This window comes from Carcharodon carcharias, chromosome 11 (genome assembly GCF_017639515.1).
Source record: "Carcharodon carcharias isolate sCarCar2 chromosome 11, sCarCar2.pri, whole genome shotgun sequence".
In the NCBI taxonomy this organism is placed as follows: domain Eukaryota; kingdom Metazoa; phylum Chordata; class Chondrichthyes; order Lamniformes; family Lamnidae; genus Carcharodon; species Carcharodon carcharias.
Window position 1 is genome coordinate 100,270,506 of NC_054477.1, and position 20,167 is coordinate 100,290,672.

General features: G+C 42.3%; 1 protein-coding gene across 6 annotated transcripts in view; it reads left to right on the forward strand.

Moving 5' to 3' along the window:
* The window catches only part of yap1 (Yes1 associated transcriptional regulator), a 168,318-nt gene that overhangs the window by 84,691 nt on the left and 63,460 nt on the right, over positions 1 to 20,167 (forward strand). For 5 of the 6 annotated variants that reach the window (XM_041199405.1, XM_041199404.1, XM_041199403.1 and 2 more), the window contains exon 2: positions 18,864 to 18,982. In XM_041199405.1, coding sequence (XP_041055339.1) covers positions 18,864 to 18,982 — 119 coding nt within the window. Of the gene's footprint in view, positions 1 to 12,948; positions 12,993 to 18,863; positions 18,983 to 20,167 lie in introns of those variants that run through there. The other variant, XM_041199408.1, reaches the window with a different exon arrangement.

Below are 20,167 nucleotides of genomic sequence, written 5' to 3' on the forward strand. Positions count from 1 at the left end.
AAACGAATCCAGAGATAAAAACAAAAAACTGCGGATGCTGGAAATCCAAAACAAAAACAGAATTACCTGGAAAAACTCAGCAGGTCTGGCAGCATCGGCGCAGAAGAAAAAAGTTGACGTTTCGAGTCCTCATGACCCCTCAACAGAACTGAGTGAATATTAGGAGAGGGGTGAACTGCCGATGCTGCCAGACCTGCTGAGTTTTTCCAGGTAATTCTGTTTTTGCAAACGAATCCAGAGCTCCCTGGGTGAAAAAGGAAATAGAAATTAAGATAAAGAAATAATGCGCTTATGACAGGTGTCGAGTGGAAAATACAATTGAGAACCAAGAGGAATACAGGGAAGGTGAAAAAGCATATTAGAGAAACGAAGAAGGATTGATAAAAGACTGGCTGCCAACATAAAAGGGGAATCCCAAAGTCTCCTAAAGGCATATAAATAGTAAAACTGTAGTAAAAGTAGTAGTAGGGCTGATTAGGCATCTAAAAGGGAATTTTCACATAGCTGAGGTATTAGATTAATACTTTGCATTCGTTGTTATGAAGGAGGTAGGTGCTAGTCAGGCCAAGGTGAGAGACGAGGAAACTATGTCACTAGAGGGGTTCAAAATTGATCAGCAATAAGTGTTGAATACTGATGGTAACTAAAGTTGACAAGGCACCGGGCCTGGACGAGATGCACCCAAGGATATTGAAGAAAGTGAGAGTAAAAATTGCAGGGGCACTGGCCAGAATTTTTCAGTCTTCCTTAGACTCGGGAGGTGTCAGAGAGGAGAATTGCAAACATTAGACCCTTGTTCAAAAAAGGTTGAAAGGATAAGCCCAGCAATTACAGACCAGTGAATTTAACTTTAGAAGTGGGCAAGATTCTAGAAACAATTATTCGGGATAGAATTAGTAGTCACATTGAAATAAATGGGTTAATAAGGACTGAAGTATGTGGGTTAATAAGGAAGAGCCAGCATGGATTTCTAAAGGGGAAATGGTGTTTAACTAACTTGCTGGAGTTTTTTTGAAGAGGTAACAGAAAAGGTTGAGGGTAATGCTTGTTGATGTGGTGTACAGGGACTTTTAAAAAGGCATTTGCTACAGTGCCACACAACAGACTTAAGAAAAGTTATTGCTCAAGGAAAAGGGAAAGTAGCAACATGGATACAAAATTGGCTGACAAATAGGAAGCAAAGAGTAATGGTCAATGGATATCCATCAGGCTGGAGGAAAATTTATAGTGGAGTTCCCTGGGGGTCAATATTGGGACCCTTGCTTTTCCTGATTTTTGTTAATGATCCAGATCTTCGTGTGCAGGGGACAATTTCAAAGTTTGCGGATGATATGAAGCTTGGGAGAGTTGTAAACTGCGAGGAGGACAGTGCAGAACTTCAAAAGGACAAGTTGGTGGAGTGGGCAAATAGGTGGCAGATGAAGTTCAATGTGGAGAAGTGTGAGGTGATGCATTTTGGTAGGAAGAATATGGACAATATAAAATAAGGGGTGAAATTTTGAAGGGGGTGCAGGAGCAGAAAGACTTGGGTGTATGTGTGCATGGATCAGTGAAGGTGGCAGGACAGGTGGAGAGAGCAGTAAATAAAGCGTATAGTATCTTGGGCTTTATGAATAGGGGCATAGAGTACAAGAGCAAGGAGGTTATGCTGAATTTATATAAGACACTTGCTGGACCTCAGCTGGAGTATTGTGTACAGTTCTGGGTACCACATTATAGGAAGGATGTGAACACATTAGAGAGAATGCAAAAGAGTTTTCAAGAATGGTTCCAAGGATGAGAAACTTCAGCTATGAGGATAGGTTGGAGAGGTTGGGACTTCTCCTTGGAGAGAAGAATGCTTAGAGGAAATTTGATCGAGATGCTCAAAATCGTGAGGCGGCTGGACAGAGTAGTTAGGGAGAAGCTGTTCCTGCTCGTAAAAGGATCAAGAATGAGAGGGCACAAATTTAAAGTGATTTGCAAAAGAAGCAAATGTGGCATGAGAAACAAGTTTTTCCACTCGAGTGGTTCGGGTCTGGAATGCACTGCCTGGAAGTGTGGTGAAGGTAGCTTCAATCAAGACATTCAAGAGGGCATTAGATGATTATTGAATAGAAACAATTTGCAAGGGTGCAGGGAAAAGGCTAGGCAATGGCACTAGGTCATGATGCTCATTTAGAGGCTCGTGCAGACATGATGGACCGAATGATAGCCTCCTATGCCGTTAAAATTCTGTGATGTTGTTTGGGTGGTACTCAAATCCAAACTAGCTATTCATTCAATGAAATCTAATGCTGTATTTTACATTCTAGTAAACAATATAAATAGATGGTTTAATGCCCACACTGCCAGAGGCACAGCTCCAGAATTAAGTGGAAACTGCTGGATGAAGATTGATAGCAAGAGAACAGATTCTTTTTGGAAATTATATAGCAATGTAATTGAGGACAATTCCATTGCACCAACAGTTCAGATTTATAGAACTAATTGGATTTTAAATGATCCTGCATCACAAGTGAGGTACAAATTGAATAGCTAGCTGCTGCTTGCTGGCCAGTAGAAAATTGTTAGGACAGTATTATTACAGGGTAGCCTCTGTGGAACCATGTATTAATGCTGCTGTTTCTTCCCCCAGATTGGTTGCAGTTAGTAGGAGAAGTCCTTAAAAGCAATAAGCAATTCGGACACCAAGCATCTTTTTCTTAATTCCATCCAGTTTTTTTTTTTGTGTGAATTCAAACCTATTAACAGTTCTCTCCAACCTGCTTTTCAAAGGGGAGGGGGAGTGTGAGTCTTTTCACAAACCTTCCCCCAGACATATCTGGGAGAGCATGATGTCCATGCGCAAATGTAGTGCAACTGTCCACTATAACAATGGATTGATAGTATTTTGAGAGATGAATATATTTGATTCGATGCCAATACCGTCATGTGTAGGGGAGGGGAAATGACGCAAGGTTTTGTTACACAATTGGCTAAATGAAACATGATGCCTGACGTCTGTCCTCTGGTTATATAACTTAGGGTGAAGGGGTTTGTTTTGGATTACAATATTTTGTATACAATCCATTTTGAATTGTAAACTAAACCTATGGACAGATTAAGAGCATTTATCCCAATTGTTAGGATGGAGTGTGCTCAGTATATTCAAAATATTGGCAATTTTCAATACAGTTGATATTTTTCTTACCAAAGCAGTCCAGAATAGAGTCAAAGGGCAGAAATTTCCCATTCTGCCTGCAGCAGGTTTCATGGCAGGTGGGGGAGGAAAATTTGGAGAGAGGCCAAAAATCAGATTCCCACTAGCAGGACAACGGTTTGGATTTCCCCTCAACTCCTTTCGTGGTGAGTCGGGTATCCTGTTGATCAGTGTCAAGGATGTTATTTGCAAGCATTACCATCTCAAGAATGCTCATTAAATACGTATGCTACTCGCTGGAATCACGTTCCCCCTCCCAATCTTGCATCACCCAGCAGGCATTTAGACTGAATGATCTGAAACACGTTTGAAAATGAGTGGCGTGCATCGGTCAGCCTTCACTTCGCTCATGACTTAAGAGGTGCGTGCAACTTTCAAAGCTTCCTTGCAACAGTGCTGCTCCAGTTTCTTAGTGATGGCAGTGGAACACCACACTGGTGAGGGTGTCGGGTTGGTCTGCTCGTGGTGCGTTCTACCGTACTCTCGGAGGGCACCACTGAGCAGTGGTTCTCGGGCTTGGCTGCACACTCAGAGACCAGCATTGTGACCTGGAGTGGGGGAGGGAGGGTGACTGACACGTAGAGGGTAATGGGTTATAGAGGAGTTGGGTGGGGAAGGGAACAATGGCAGGCAGAGGGGCGACAGTGTGCAGAAGCTGGAGCCTGACATGGAAAAGTAGAATGCAGATACACAAGGTGGTGGTTGGGAATCGAACAGTATGAATGAGGGAGGATGTACCCAGACTCCAGAATAGGAAGGGGGGTATTATGTTCGTGTGGCACAAGATGGATGGGTCACACAGATTCATGGAGGGGAGTGGGGGAGTAGAAGGGAAGCTTTGAGACTCTGATCAGTTATGAGGGAACAGGAGCTCATTGTAAGACCATCATATTCCCTGGCCGGGGGCCAATAGTCAGAGTGAGAGATAGGGCAGTCCTGGGGCTCTCTGGACCTCGGTCAGGGTGAGAGATTAAAGGCAGTCCCTCGGGTTTTATGGGCCATTACAGAGCAATGCATGGTATGCCTGTCATACTCCCGCTGCAGGGAGGGAAAACCTGTGTCCTTAATTGGGATAAGGTACAGCTTGGTGTGCAGGGCGTGTTCACTGTCACAAGCAATGGGTTGTCTGGCTCAGTACTGGGCTGCAGATGGGACAGCCATGGTAAGGGGAGGCGCCTATAAATCGGGGAAACGTAATAAAGGTGTGGTACTTTCTCCTAGGGGAGCTCTCCTCTGTAAGTGACAGCGCACACAGCCTCGAGATGGGGAGGGGTGAGGTTCACATGGGGCATAGGCACGTCAACAGTGATGGGTTCAGGGTGGAGGGCTGGAATGTCCACCACAATAACAGTGGGGATCCAGGCTTACTGGGAGAGGCTGGAGTATAACTGGAGGGAGGTCTACCTGCACATCACAAGGTACCAGGAAAATTGAAGGGACCCAAACACTGGGGGAGAGTCAAAATGGTCTGAAAATAAATATGGAGCACCACCATCTTGAACCCACAAAGTAATAGCGCAGTTTGAAATCAAAGCTGAAAAAGAATCTGCTCAGGAGGGGTCAGAGGCAGTCTGGGAGGAGCGCATGGCTGGGTTAAGGGCCACTTTCAGGGGGCACCTTCAAACTTTTTAGAGTCACAACATTGAAATAGAGGCAGAACTGAGAGAAAAGAGGAGGACTTCCTTGAGTAGGTGCCATTGGAGTCAATGTCTTCTGGTGCGCTTCAATGAGAGACTGCAGGAGTCATTGGCTTCACAATATAGTTGCTTAATTTCCGCATTAGAGAGGAATGTTATAAATGGAGAATGCAGACAACCGCTAAGGAACCACAACAGCTGCATATCTGCCAGATCATCAATGAAAGCCTCTAATGTTTTTTCTCCAATTGGCATGGATAACGGGCCTAAGGGCACCCAGTCATTGATCACTTGCAAATTAACTTTAATCAGTATGCCAGATCAGAGATTGCAGGCATGAGATTGGCAAAGTGGCGCATTTCATGAATGTGTCCAAAACTCTTCCAACCTCTGTGAGATTGAGATTTCAAGAATCAGGGTTTGCATTTTGGTCACCTAAATCTGTGAGTTTGCGCCTCAGCTACAAGACTGTATTAGTGACAAGCTGGTAATGCAGATGCAGCTCTAGGGCTTTGTGTTTGAGTGGGAGCTTTACTATATTGGCCCAGAATTCGTTAATCTGTTGCATCTATCAGTCCACAGAGAGAAGGAGGATTGAATAATGGAGCCTGGCCTCAATTCTGCCACCTTCATGTACTGATCCATGGAGGATGAGAAGGACCCGGCGCTGCCTTGCGCAGCTTCAAAAGGAGGCCCCACCTGAGGTCCATGGTCCAGGGTAGCCTCAGCAAGAACCAGAAGATGAGGAAGTTAGACCCATCCCATGGAGGCAACTTGCACGTCGAAGGGTCTACTGAAGAAGACTTCCCCATCTGTAGATGAGTGAAAAACAATGCTGTACATGTCTGCACTTGTCCAGAGATGTGGTGGGTTATATCCTTCTGCAGAATGTGTCCCATGGACAGGAAGTACATGCCCTGCTAGTGGCCTTGAAGTCTCCGTGCTCAGTGGCTTGTTACAGGGGCCCACAAGGGACCTATGCAGCATTTCTCAGTCCTCCTCACATTAATGCATCAAGGTGAAAGATACCCTCCACAGTAAGGCTCATCATATGTGAAGTTCACACTTGATGAAGCTAGCCGAGCTGCAAAATGTCATGGGTTTGCAGTTACTTCGGGCTTCCCTAGAGTACAGGGTGCAATCGATGGCGCACATGTGGCTTTGAGGGCTCCATGGCAACTGTCCCTTATTAGCAGGAAAGGGTTCACTCCCTCGATGTTCAATTAGTGTGTAATCATCAGAAGCACATCATGCACGTTTGTGTCAGGTACCCTGGAAGTTCCTATGACTCCTACATCCTGAGTCACTCCCAGCTGCTCTCATAATTGAAGACCCTCAGTGATTTCAGGGCTGGCTGCTTGAGGATGAGGATAAGGATACCTGCTCAAATGATGACTCATGACACCCATGTGTCTTGAAGAGTGCCTCAGAGGAGAGTTACAATGCGGTGCATAGCTCCACATGATCCATCATTGAGCAGACAGTTGGCATCCTGATGATGCACTTCTGATGTTTGGACTGCTCGGGTGGGACTCTGCAGTACTTCTCACAGAGGGTGTCCCGCATAATCATGGTCTGTTGCACTCTTCACAACCTGCTAAGGGGAGATCCCTTGCCAGAGTGAGACATGGAGGCTGAGAGCTCCTTGAAAGAAGAGGGAGATGAAGTTCAGTTTCCACATGATGGTGCTATTGAAGAAGGATGAAATGGAAGACATGCCCACGATCGCCGCAAGGTTCCAAGAGGAGTAAGGTTGAGGCAACGGGAGACGACCACATTCCCCCTGTCCCTTAGTGCCATACCAGTGAAAGGCCTTTACAGTCAGTGACATTGAGAACAAGTTCAGCATTCGGACTTGCACCCCACCCTCATGATTCTCCAAGCCCTAATCTTTGGAAAGGTCAGCAGTGAACCCTGTATCCATGTGCTCTGGGAAGTGAAAGTCAGCACAACAGCATAAACGCTGCCTCAAAGGACTTGATATAGTCATCGCCACATTAATGAGAAACTTCAGTGCACACTGAGATACAGCTTACGGCTGCAGGTCTTGTGCTTTGGCACAACTAATGAAGAGATACAACTGCAGCTAACCCTCCAAGGCTATTGAGCATGTCTAACTCCATGTTGTCTTGTAAGGAGTAAAGCTTACTAATATTTTGTGCCTGCTTCAGTAAATGGTTTGAGATATCCCCTTGACGTAACAAAAGGATCCAATAACATCCATGAATGTTAGGTTCTCAAAGGCAGGTGATCACTGAGTGCGAGTATGGCTCACCCTCACAATAAGAGGGCACATAGATGCACACGCACAATTCTTTCAAATGACGAGACCATTCTCATGAACAGCAAATATCTTTACAAATGAGCAAGTTATACAAAGTGAAGCCCCATGACTCAGTCAATGTTAATTTTCCTAACTCTACAATTATGCCTGGGTGCAGCCCTGACATCTGCAGCAGAGGTAGAGGTGAGGCAGCTTGCTGACTGCTAGGTGCTGTTGTCCGAGATAACCTTGGTGGATATCCTCTGGAGGGTCAAGGCCTAGAGGGCCCTGGCCTGATAAGGGTCCCCTGCTCAGGAAAATGCACCCTCCTCGATCTGACCTGCCCTAGTAGATGCGGTCACAGGCAGAGCGGATTTAGAGCGCTGGGCACCCATGACGTGTTCTGTGTGAGGACCCTTGGTATCTGGCTGAAGGTCATCCTGTGGGTGCCTGAGGACCTCTATCTGACTCTGAGGAGCAGAGACACCTGGAGAGAGGTAGAGGTGCCCCATCACCCCCAACACCTAGCAACTGTTGGATCCCACCTATCCCTATAGTGATGGAGTGCAGGTGGAGTGCAGGTCCGAGCGCAAATCCAGCAGCACCTGCTGGACCAAAGTCTCCAAGGTAGATGCTACCCATCCCATGGTGACCTTGAGGCGCTTGCATGTCAGAGCCATGACATCAGTCAGAATGTGGATGGACTCCTCCATCATTCGCTCTAGTCCATCAACTGCCTCTTGCAACTCTGCCTGATGCTCCCTGCTTGTCAATGCATCGCCAGCATTATTTCTGTGGCCACTTGCACAGGCTGGTCATCTGACTGTGACTCAGCAGGTGCCTGATCTCCAGCAGTTCTGAGTGCCAGAGACCTGGGCTGTCACTGCTTCTGACTGCTGTAGGGACATCAATGAGGTGTTCTCCAGAAAGTGACCCTGAGCCACCGAGGTCTGTGTCTCTGCACTGGTGGAGGGTGCAGATGAACGCTGTGATGGATTTTCCTTCAATGGCTGTTCAACATCCTCCTGAGGTGGGCTGAGGCTGGGGGCTTATGTTGGCTCTACTCTTCCATCTGGACATGCTGATGCCTGTAAGAGTGAGAAGATAGATTTAGTTCATGAACAGGCTGATTACATTGCATGTCACGCACTGTGAATGTCAGGATGTGATTAACTCATGGAGGGATCATCCATACTGGGTTGATGGGAGAGGCTGATCTCTCCTCTTCCCCACATCACTGTACTCCTCAGTCAGCTTGGTGGCATCCTCCTTGAAGGGAGTGAACTCCTGGATATTGGCCATTCATCCTCCAGCCTGGGATCCTCCTCTCCCTGTTGTGGGCAAGCTTCGCCTGCATGAAGACAAATGGATGGAATGCGACGAGAAGGGATGGAGGAGAAGTTGGGAAGCATGCATGCCTCCTGGTGACCGCTCCCCAGTGAGGGCGAAGGGTGGAGTTAGTGCAGCATGATGGATGAGATGGCAGTGATGTTAAAGTATCTGTGAAACAATCAGGGGTGATGTGGTCCCCCCACTAGTATTGTGTGAGCAGTGTGACCCTTTGAGTGTGTGATGGCATGATGAGTAAGAGAGATTGGCTTAGTTGAAAGTTGACTTATGCTGACAGGGCGGATGATATGGAAAATTCTGCCCAAGGTAACAGTGCAAATGAAGGAACAATAATTGAGAGGGGATCATTGTGATGTACAGCATGGTTACTGATCAGTATTCAAAATACTCTTTCAGCGTAACTTCCTGCAGCCCTAATATGTTGGATATTGTTGCTTCATTATTTTTATTTGCTTTGTTTTGAATAAGGGTTTGAGTTAATTATTGGTGGTTTTATTTTATGGCTGCCCTCCATTTTTGTGAAATTTGGCACAATTCAACTTTCTGGAGTGAATGGTAGCATTAGCTCAATGGCAAAAAAAATGCATGGATCCAAAAATGTTTTTGCATGTTCTGCCTCAAAATTAAATTCAAAAGCATTTTAGTGTCCTTCCTTTGAAAAGAGAAGCAGGAAGAATTTTCTTATGGTATCCAGAGTTTCATACTGAAAGTGCTTGTGTATATTGAGTAAGAGAGGACTACATGCATCATGGTACCCTGTACCGTTGAGCTTCCTGGAGCATGACAGCTTTGCCATAGCGCTACTGGCACTTGTGGAAATGTACTGTGATTTGTGTGAGTAGCTTTTATAAGACCATAAGACATAGGAGCAGAAATTAGGCCATTCGGCCCATCGAGTCTGCTCCGCCATTCAATCATGGCTGATAAGTTTCTCAACCCCATTCTCCCACTTTCTCCCCGTAACCTTTGAATCCCCTTACCAATCAAGAACCTATCTATCTCGGCCTTAAATACACTCAGTGACCTGGCCTCCACAGCCTTCTGTGACAATGAATTCCATAGATTCACCACTCTCTGGCTAAAGAAGTTTCTCCTCATCTCTGTTCTAAAAGGTCTTCCCTTTACTCTGAGGCTGTGCCCTCAGGTCTAGGTCTCTCCTACTAATGGAACCATTTTCCCCACGTCCACTCTATCCAGGCTTTTCAGTATTCTGTAAGTTTCAATCAGATCCCCCCTCATCCTTCTAAACTCCATTGAGTATAGACCCGGAGTCCTCAAACGTTCCTCATATGTTAAGCCTTTCATTCCTGGGATCGTTCTCGTGAACCTCCTCTGGACCCTATCCAGGGCCAGAACATCCTTCCTGAGATACGGGGCCCAAAATTGCTCGCAATATTCTAAATGTGGTCTGACCAGAGCCTTATAAAGCCTCAGCAGCACATCCCTGCTTTTGTTTGAAGGCAAGAAATTGAGAAAGGAAAGAGCCCTTGTGTATAACAGAAGCTGAGATTTGGGTTTTTAAACTCATGGGGGACAAATTAATAGAGAAAATCAAGGAGATGCACCTAGGCCACCATGTAAAGCTCTCAAAAGTCCAACTTGGCCAGCTTTTTCAGCAAAATTAGTGACCTGGCGTGGACTATTAGTGTATATAATACTCAAAAATAAACAGTGTTAAAGTTTTACAAAGATATTAATGACAGAAGAATTGAACAGGCAGTTCAGAACAGTGAATTGGCCATTTTTTAAAAAATAATTTGACCTTTGAACTTGTAGGAAAGGATTTATTTGTTTCATCAAGATTATCAATACTGGGGGCTGAGACACAGGTGGGTGTGGCTTTACAGCATTTTGCATGTCCGCTACTTGTTTGCATTTCATACATATTTGTACAAAACAAAAATCAAGCTACACAATGCTATGATGGTATGAATCAGGCCTCCAAGGATTGAGCTTATAAAAAGGATATGGAGCACTGGAGAGATTTGAGAGAAGATTTACAAGGATGATACTAGAAATATGTGGGTATACATATCAGGGAAAGCATTGACAGGCTGGGTTCCTTTCCTCTTTTAGAACCATAGAACACTACAGCATAAAAAACAGGCCATTCGGCCCTTCTAGTCTGTGCCGAAATATTATTCCGCTAGTCCCATTGACCTGCACCTAGTCCATAACCCTCCAGACCTCTCCCATCCATGTATCTTTCTAAATTATTCTTAAAACTTAAGAGTGAGCCCGCATTTACCACGTCAGATGGTAGCTCGTTCCACACTCTCACCACTCTCTGAGTGAAGAAGTCCCCCCTAAAGTTCCCCCTAAACCTTTCCCCTTTCACCCTAAAGCCACGTCCTCTCGTGTTTATTTCTCCTAATCTAAGCATTTACTCTGTCTATATCCCTCTTAAAAGGAAGGCTGAGGGGTGACTCAATAGAGGTCTTTAAAATTAAAAATGTTTTGATAGACTGGATACAAAGATAATGTTTCCACTTGTGGGGAAGGGCATAACTCAAAGAAATCCAACATATCCAATAGGGAGTTCAGAAGAAGCTTCTTTTCCTAAAGCGTGGTAAGAACCTGGAACACGCCATCACAGGAGCTGGTTAAAGCAAATAGTCTGGATGCATTTAAGCTGCAGCAAGACGAGCATTTGAGAGAGAGGGGGAATAGGTGGTTATGATAAATTTTAGATGGAGGCTCGAGTAGAGCATAATCACCGGTGAACTGATTGGGCTTAATAGCCTGTTTCACTGCCTCTGTCTTATGCAATCCTATATAAAATAAAATTCTTTTTTGTTCGTGACATTTATTGACTGCCTTTATTGCTCATTCTTAATTGCTTTGTGATGGTGGTGATTCTTTTCTTGAACTGCTGGACTCCTTTTGATGGTGTTTGGTAAGGAATTTGAGGAAATGGACCCTGTTATAATAAAATGACAATATATATTCAAATCAAGATGCTGTGTGACTTGGAGGTGATGACATTCTCATGTCTAACTTCACTGATGGATGTTACAGGGAAGAGAGGAGTTGTTGAAGTAACTTTGAGGATTGTTGCAGTACATCCTATAGATAATACATACTGCAGCCACTGTGTGTTGATTTATGGATTGGGAATAGAATTGGAGACTCCTGGATGGCATCAAGCAAATTGCTCTGTCCTGTATGGTGTCAGGCTTCATTGCAGCTCTTCCCATGGGGTGACTGATAATTACATCACACTCTTGACTGAGTCTTTGAGGTCCATATGTTGATCCACTCATCGTGGACTATAAAGCCTTATGCCCTGTTGTAGCTACAATGGCTGGTCCAGTTCAACCTCTAGTGAGAAGTGACCACTAGAATATTGTGAAACTTTGTAAATGGTGGTGGTGAAGGGCAAACGAGACTAGCAGGATTGCATTAGTGAATGGCACACTTTCCACTGAGTCATTAAGTAAAACCTGTATAAGGATGTCATACTAACATTGCATCGCTGCCATCTGCTTCGTTTGCCTATTTAAGCAAATAATGTGACATCACTTACTGCAGTGGGTGTTAGTATTTACCAGCCAAGTTGGGTGGCTTCAAATGCTTGTTATATCATGTGCAGTTGATTTGATAATTGTTCAGGCCAGAAACAACTTTAAAATGATTAAAATATGTAAATGAATAAGCCATGCCACCACTTGCAGTTTGTAATTAGCTTGTATATACCAAGACTCGTGTGAACTCTTTCTTTCCACCCCTCCACCCAGCAGAATGTTATACCTTTCACAATGCTTTGCACCCAAACTTGTTGAGAACAATATAGTCAATTCCATGGATGAGTTGGCTGGTCATGTGTTTAGGTGCTGAAGGAAAGCAATTACCCCTAGCCAATTTTTTTTTGTTGACTTTTTTAAGCTGGGTTACCTTGGGATATAAGTTACTTCCTATAGGAGAACAGTGCAAAAATATCAGCAATTGCAATTACAATGTTGGTGTTTTCATCTGGAGTGCATTCAGACTACCAAACCACAATAATTGAAAGCTATGTTAGAAGCCTTTCTGCACAGCATATTTATCCACTGATACACAATGTTGAACTGAGGCAGGTAGATTAAAGATCAAGGTTTCGCAACTGCTCCATGCTGAGCTTGTGCCTTCTTTCACTGAAGTCCTGACGCTGATAAATGCCCTGTGAAAGAATGTTATTTGTCCTGGCTTTCCAAATTTTCCTACAACAACCTAGTCCTGAGTTGCAGAGAATCCATGGCTGTACAGACCCAAAATTTTTATGGATCTTGCCATTTTCTGTTCTGGTCTGCTAAATGTGCTGAGCCAGTTCAGTGAGTCAGCATACTTGCATCCTGACATGAATGCACACACACTTCTATCTATGTCATGTTCCAGCCTGCCTGCTCTCATTTCTGAATTTTAAATATGTTCAATGTTAAAAGCATACAATCATTTGTGTCTTGGATCCAGGAATTTTAATTCCTTAATTTCAAAGGTATCACTCAACCGTGCTTTGTGCAGTAAAATGTTCTCCAGCTTATGGGTAGACCTTGATGACAACTGTTACTGCATATCAAGTAAGGTAGGATTGTGCATGGAAGTCAATTTAGCATTGACCTGGAATTCACTTTGTAACATAAAAGGTTGATCTCTGCTTCTAGGCTAGCAACAGGGAAACATTAAAAGTGGGTTTTATTTTGTATCACAATTTGGTGATCTGTAACAGAAGTTTAGGTGGATTGTGCACTGGATGAGGTTGTGGTTGAACTTGATTTTGGCCAATTTGACCAAAGAGCTCAGCAATATTCACTCCTATTATATGGTGGAGATACCTAGGTCTTAACCAGAATAGGATATCATCAACAACAACTTTGTATTTGTAGTTATATAACACCTTTTAATGTAATAAAATGCAGCAAAGCACTCCACAGAAATATTAGCAAACAAAGTTTGAAAGAACCGCATAAGCAGATATTAGGACGTGACTAAAAGCTTGAGGTTTTCAGACTAATGTTACCTTTCTCGTGGAAATGATGTTTGTTTTTTTGTAAGCTGGGTGTGTTGGACAGCAGACTCCAATAATAATGTCAACTTGGAAAAGACTGCATAATTACATGACTACAAGCAGTCAGTTGGTAGCACAGACTTGATTTTTTTTCTCAAAAGAAAGACATGTTGCCAAAGCTTTTAGTCTTCCACTCATCAGGACAAAAGCATGGATGCCAAATTTCAAGCGATTGCAACAATCTATATGGCAGGAGAAAAGGATGCTGATTGGTTGGCAGGTCAACCCTAATTAGCTGATGCGTTGCCATGGAGAAAGCAGCAGGGGACTAAAGGCTCCTCCAGCTCCCTGGTACAGTAAGTCATCACTGAGTTGCCCACCTAACGTTGTTTTGTTTTAGCAGTTTATTGTTTAGAATCAGTTTTTTTGATTTTTGTTGCTATTTTTGTTTTTACATCATCTGTGTGCTTTGTTGGAGTTGCAAGTCTGCCATCACCATTGGGAGGTTTGTCTGCAATCTCAGGAGTTGGCTTGGGAACAGTGAATATTGATATGAATCTGGAAATTTGGGCAAAGAATACTGGAAACCCATCTGAAGTTGATTGAAGGGGTGGGTTTGCCATCTGTGACAGATTAAATGTTTTCTTCAAAGGGTGAAGAATGCTCAGGAAAAAATCATTTTGTGCTTAGTTTCCCCAAGGTGCAGAGATAAAAGGAGATGTGAAAATGAAATGCAGCATTTCATGATTGAAAGGTTACCAAAAGATTTTTTTAATGCATTTAGCTGTATGACTGGAAGAGTTGCAGAAGAAAGCACTTGGGAGCTGAGGCTTCTGAATGTTACAGAGGAAAATATGGCCGAGATTTTGTGGCATTCAGGAAAAGGGTTAGAGAACCAGACTTTGGGGGGGTGTGTGTTGGGCCTGTGGAGGAGACCTCTCCTCAGCTTCTAATCATAGAATAATCAAATTATACCGCACAGAAGCCTATCATGCCTGTGCCAACTCTTTGAAATAGCTATCTAACTACTTGTAGCCGCACTTTCTTGCCCTTTCCCCATAGCCCTGCAGTGCTTTCCTTTCAAGTATGGATGCAATTCCCCTTTGAATGTTACTATTGAATCTTCTTCCATCAACGCCTTCCCAAGTAACAACAACTCGCTGAGTTTCAAAATAGGTTTACTCATTTGGTGGTTCTTCCAATGGGCTTAAATCTGTGTCCTCGGGTTTCTGACCCACTGCCTCTGGAAATGGTTTCTCCTTAGCCCAATAAAAGTATTCATGATTTTGAACACCTGTCAAATCTCCTAACCTTCTCGGCCCTAAGGGGACAACCGGGGGTTCTTCAGTCCCTCCGCATGACAGAAGCCCCCATTCCTGGTACCATTTTAATAATTCTCTTTTGCATTGTTTCTATACCTCGACATCCTTCCTAAAGTATGGTGCCTAGAATTTAACACAATACCCCACGCCAACACGCTCAGCATTGAGGTGCTAAATCACTCAAGCCACTTTCACTGAAATGCTTTATGGATGCCCTCAAAGCACCCCTGAAGAGGTCAAATATCTCCAACCCCTGGTGACTGACCAAGATGGAAGAAGGTTCATTTGGGAAGGCACCAAATGTAGAGAGACTTTGTCGAAGCATGCAGAGACTAAATCAAGGCAGGGAGAGAGTCCAAAAGTCTTCAAGCAGCTCATCAAACTGACCCTCCACGCAACATCTGTCCTTGTGTGGCAGAGAATGGGAATTGCACATGGACTTAGTGGCCATCTTGGAACTCAGTCATCTATTTTGCAAGTTATTTCAGCTAGGAATGCACAATGCTGTACATGTATGGTACAGTATTTCAACTTAGATGTTGGTTTCTCTGAGTGAAAAATATCTGAAAGAACCTAATTCCAGCTTTAACATTGACTCTCATGGGAATCCATGATTCACTTAAAGTTGTTTCACTTAAGGTCATGATTTTCAGGAATGCAGCTGTAATTTTTAAGTAAGGACTTATTGTAATTCAAAAATTGTGCAAGGCTTGAAAGTATTTCTTTTGTTTGCAGAGAACACATCTCTGCATTGATGTACGTTGCTTCTAGGAAGCATAAGTGAGCCACATTACAAGCTCAATTGATTATTTTAAATTGGTTGTTAGTGTAGCTATTACTGCACTTGGGATTGTTCAAGTGCTGCCCAATTGCGGAATCACATCTGACAACCACTTTTTTTGAATTGCAAGTATGGTCTATACTCTGCCTGTTATGAGCATTGAAGATATCTGCTGTTTGAATCAATCAGCCAATTGTTGGGATGTGTGGCCTATGTATATGGTATCACACCAGCACTGAAGTTCACACACTATGCTGCTCAATCATCCAGTCTTGCATCAGTGCAGGAAAGCCTACTGGAGAAGATTAATTCTACACTCGATCAACATGTGAATGCAGAATTGCCTAGCATACATGTGGGACAAAATATTTGAGTCATTCACCCAACAGAGGGAACCTTGTTCTCTGCAAAGGTGTCTAAGATTTACAGTGAACCGAGATCATATAAAGTCACAACACCTATTGGAGTGACATTGGGAAGAACAGATGTCATCTAAGGGAAGTGTCCAACTGTCGTACTCCAATAGCATGGGAACACATTTGCGGGTGAGGTCTGAGTGGAATTGTGGCACACCACTAGAAAGACAACCGGCACAGCACTAATTGTAGGATACCCATAGGTCTACATTGACGAGTCAAGAACACTGTAATGATTATTCTAGATCTTAGAAGAGCTTAACTATTTAGGTCAGAGCATATTAGTAAACTATTAATAAGTTTTAGCAATTCCTAAATGATCGATGGCAGTAACTTTTATGTAACTAGTGTTGATGGCAATTCTGTTATGTTACACGTATTTATTCTTGTGTAACGTCCTTTTTAAGGAAAAAGGGAGATGTAGTGATATTGCTTTAATGGAATATGTAAATAGTGAGTGTGCATTATCACAACAGGGAGTGATGTCATGCAGCATGTGACACAGCAGTAGGAGTTCCCTACTAAGATGTGTATGTAGCATTCTCCTGTAACTTGTATATAGTATTGAGTTTTCAATAAAAATAACCCAGAGTATTTATTATCTTTTCATCAGCATGTGATTGGTAAGTTTGTGTGAAGAACTCAGTAACAACTCTGTTCACCCACCAACCCTGTGCTCACTGACCTATATTGAGTCTTGGTGCAGCAACAACCTGATTTTTAAATTTCTTCCTTGCTCTTTCCATTTTTGTGACCTCTTCTCCACTGTACAAACCTCTCAGACAGTTACACTTCTCCAATTCTGGCCTCTTGCTCATCCCCAATTTTAATTGCTTCACAATTGGTTATCCCTTCAGACGCCTAGCCCTGAGCTATGGAATTACCTCCCAAAACCTCTCCACTTCTCTCCTCCCTTAAGACACTCGAAACCAATATTTTTGACAAAAGGCTTTGGTTGTCTGCCCTACTATATCCTAATATAGATTGGCATCAATTATTTTTTTGTGATAACACACCTTGGAATGTTTCACTACATTTACCACATTATTATAAATGAAATGATATAAATGAAATGTGATATGCTGCAGTTTTGTGCTTTTCAGTGTGTGGGGCTCAGTTGTTAAGATGCATGCCACTGGTGTGGTTCATGTTCTGTGGTATGCAAGTAATGGACAAACATTTTGAGCATATCTATTTAAATTTTGTAACGCAGCCACCTTCACCCTCAGCAGTCCTGTGAACTAGTCAGACTACTCATTGAGCAAATTCTACAATTTTTAACTTCCCCAGTGGATTAAACAACTAATTGCACCTGGAGGATAATGGCATGTAGTTAATTTTCAAGAGTTACAGAATGAATGATCAAGTATTCCGCAATGGAGAGTTTTATATTTTTTTTTAAAAATTCAGTAAAGTGTAAACATTAACCTGGCACAAGGTGAGGGTCCATTTGTTTGTAATTTGATTGTGGTGAGCAGATAAAAAGGATGTGGGTATGTTAGATTATACTACAAAATTCATCATTTGACAAAAGCACATCTCTTTCAGACTATAGAGGAGTTCAAGAGAATGAATCACAGCACAGTGCAAGATTTAGTCATCTTAATCAGAACTCATCAAATGCAGTCCTACTCACCCATTGAAATGCTGTATGTTTATTTGTTTTTGGAATGTGGGCAAGGTCACATTTGTTGCCCTGAGGAAATGATAGCCTGCCACTTTGATATGTTGCAGTTCATGCCTCGCTCTGTCCAGCGACAGCAATTCTATTATAACAATAAAAGATCCATAGGATCTGTTCAATTTGGATTTATGTAACTTAGCCCCAGCTAAATTGTGACTGCATGTTTTGAAGAACTGGGCAAGTATTTGTTTAGGGATGAGTATATACTGAGATAATTGCATATTCCATTAGTGCAGTGGCTCCAGTATTGTAGGCCTGGGAAGGGGTTGACAAAAATGATAGCCTGGAGGCTAGCAGGGAAAGCTAAATGGTGAAGTGGCTTGTTAGGTTCGCTTTATTAAAAATGAAGTTTTATGTAAAACAGACACACAGAAGATTATTATGGACTTTAACCACCCATTTAAAGTAAATTTTGTACATGGAAAGTGTGGGATAATCAGGTTCGAGGACCATTTTTTCCTTTTTGTATTTGCATGTGTTCTTGGGTTTATTTTTTATATGGATGTATTCAATCTACCTAAATAAAAGGGAGAAACCAGACTTGGGAGAATGAGAGAAGCAAAATGGATGCAAATATGACAATCATAAAACACACCAAAATTTTGGATTCTTTTTGAGAACATTTAAAATTTTTATAATCAATATTTAAATCTATAATTTAAAAAATCTGGGCAATTCACTATTTTGATCATCCATTTCACATTTCCATTGCTGTCTGTGATGATTTACATTGCTTAAAAAATTTGAAAGTGGTCTGAGACTGGTTTAAAACACAAGATTCACCTTTCTTCAAATATTGTTCTAATTGATATCGTACCTATGGATATGTTCATCTCTATTTGCTGCTTTCTCACCAAAGTTAATATTTAAATATAATTTACTGTAGGCTTCATATAAATAACCTTCTGATCGTGTTGAAAAAGCTTTCTGAGACAAACTCATTAATTGGACATCCGTAGTGTGTATGGAATTTACTGAAAAATTAATTTTTTGTTTTATTCTTGTAAGTGTTTTGGTAGCTCTGGGGCCCACAGAACACAGCTGATTTGACTTTACCAATGTGCTTTTGACAGAACTGCATACTGAGGAGCTCTGGCAATATTTTAGAGCCAGTATTAATTTTAAGATAGAATAGATAACTGTAAACTTGTGTTAGTTAAGCAGAAAAATCATTCCGTTCTGATTTTGAGGTAGGAAATGTCCACATCGAACATTTTGTCTGATTTTTTTTCTCTTTTATTATAGTCACATTGAACAGACGACAACATGGCAAGATCCAAGGAAACCCATGTCTGTGTTAAATTCAACAACTCCTGCCAGCCCAGTGTCTCTGCAGCAGAACTTAATGAACACAACGTCTTCAGGTAAGCAAAGAGAAGCAATGCTGGAAAGAGTGCGGGAGTGGGTGGATAAGGTAATGAATAAGATGGAGGGAGAAGCAACACTTGTAAAACAAGTTCCCAAACTCTTTCCAAATGTATTATTTTGTCTTACTGCAAAGCAAGAGCAGTTGTAGCAACCACTTGACCATTTCATAAGCTCACATGATGAAGGGCTTTTTTTGCCCATTTGATCTCTTTTCAGAATGCCATCCTTCTAATCTTCCTAATTTCGGGAATTAATGCTTGGGAGTGCTACAATGAGAATTTAGCCTATTCACTCTTTAGTTTAATGGTGGATGTAAATTTTAATGTGTCTGTTTGAACAGTTTTTTTTAAAAACACCTAGCAGAACAGTTGTTATACTCCATGTGCTGAATGACTGACAGAAGTATCTAGAGGAAAGTTTCAATACTATTTTGAAATATGGTCACCAGCTTGGTAGTTATAGGTAGAATTTAATTTGGCAAGTATGGCATAAGAAGTGCATTGATAGCATATTAAAGAAGATTGGCTTAAAGGTGCATATGTTTCCCTATAGAGCATTAATAAATACAGAACATGGATTTAATGACTGTACCGTTTTCACTGAAAAAAAAGGACCTTTGCAAGTGCTTTGCATTAACTAAATTTTGAGTTGTCTAGCTTCCTTCCTTTGGCCACAAAATAACTCAACTTTCAACATTGTACAGGTGTCTGTTCTGGGACCATTGTTCAGTGTTCATCAGTGATTATAGATATAGAGCTAGACAGAGTGGTGCTCAAATTTGCAGCCAAAACTATAATAGGAGGGATAGTAAGTAATTCTGAAAGTTAGGAGAGGTCAAGGTGATATTGACAAGATGATGGAATGGCTAAATAAAGGCAGATGGAATTCAGTGTCAGTAAATGTGAGCAGGTACCTTTTTTTTAAAAAAAAATAGTTTTGGGTAGGGAAGGCTGGGTGATGTGGAAGAACGGAGGCGTTTGAGAGTTTGGGTTCACAAGACGTGAAAAGCAGCCTCGGCAGAGAAGAAAAGAGTTGACGTTTCGAGTCCTCATGACCCTTCAACAGAATTGTTGTTCTCAGTTCTTTTGAAGGGTCATGAGGACTCAAAATGTGAACTCTTTTCTTCTCCGCCGATGCTGCCAGACCTGCTGAGTTTTTCCAGGTAATTCTGTTTTTGTTTT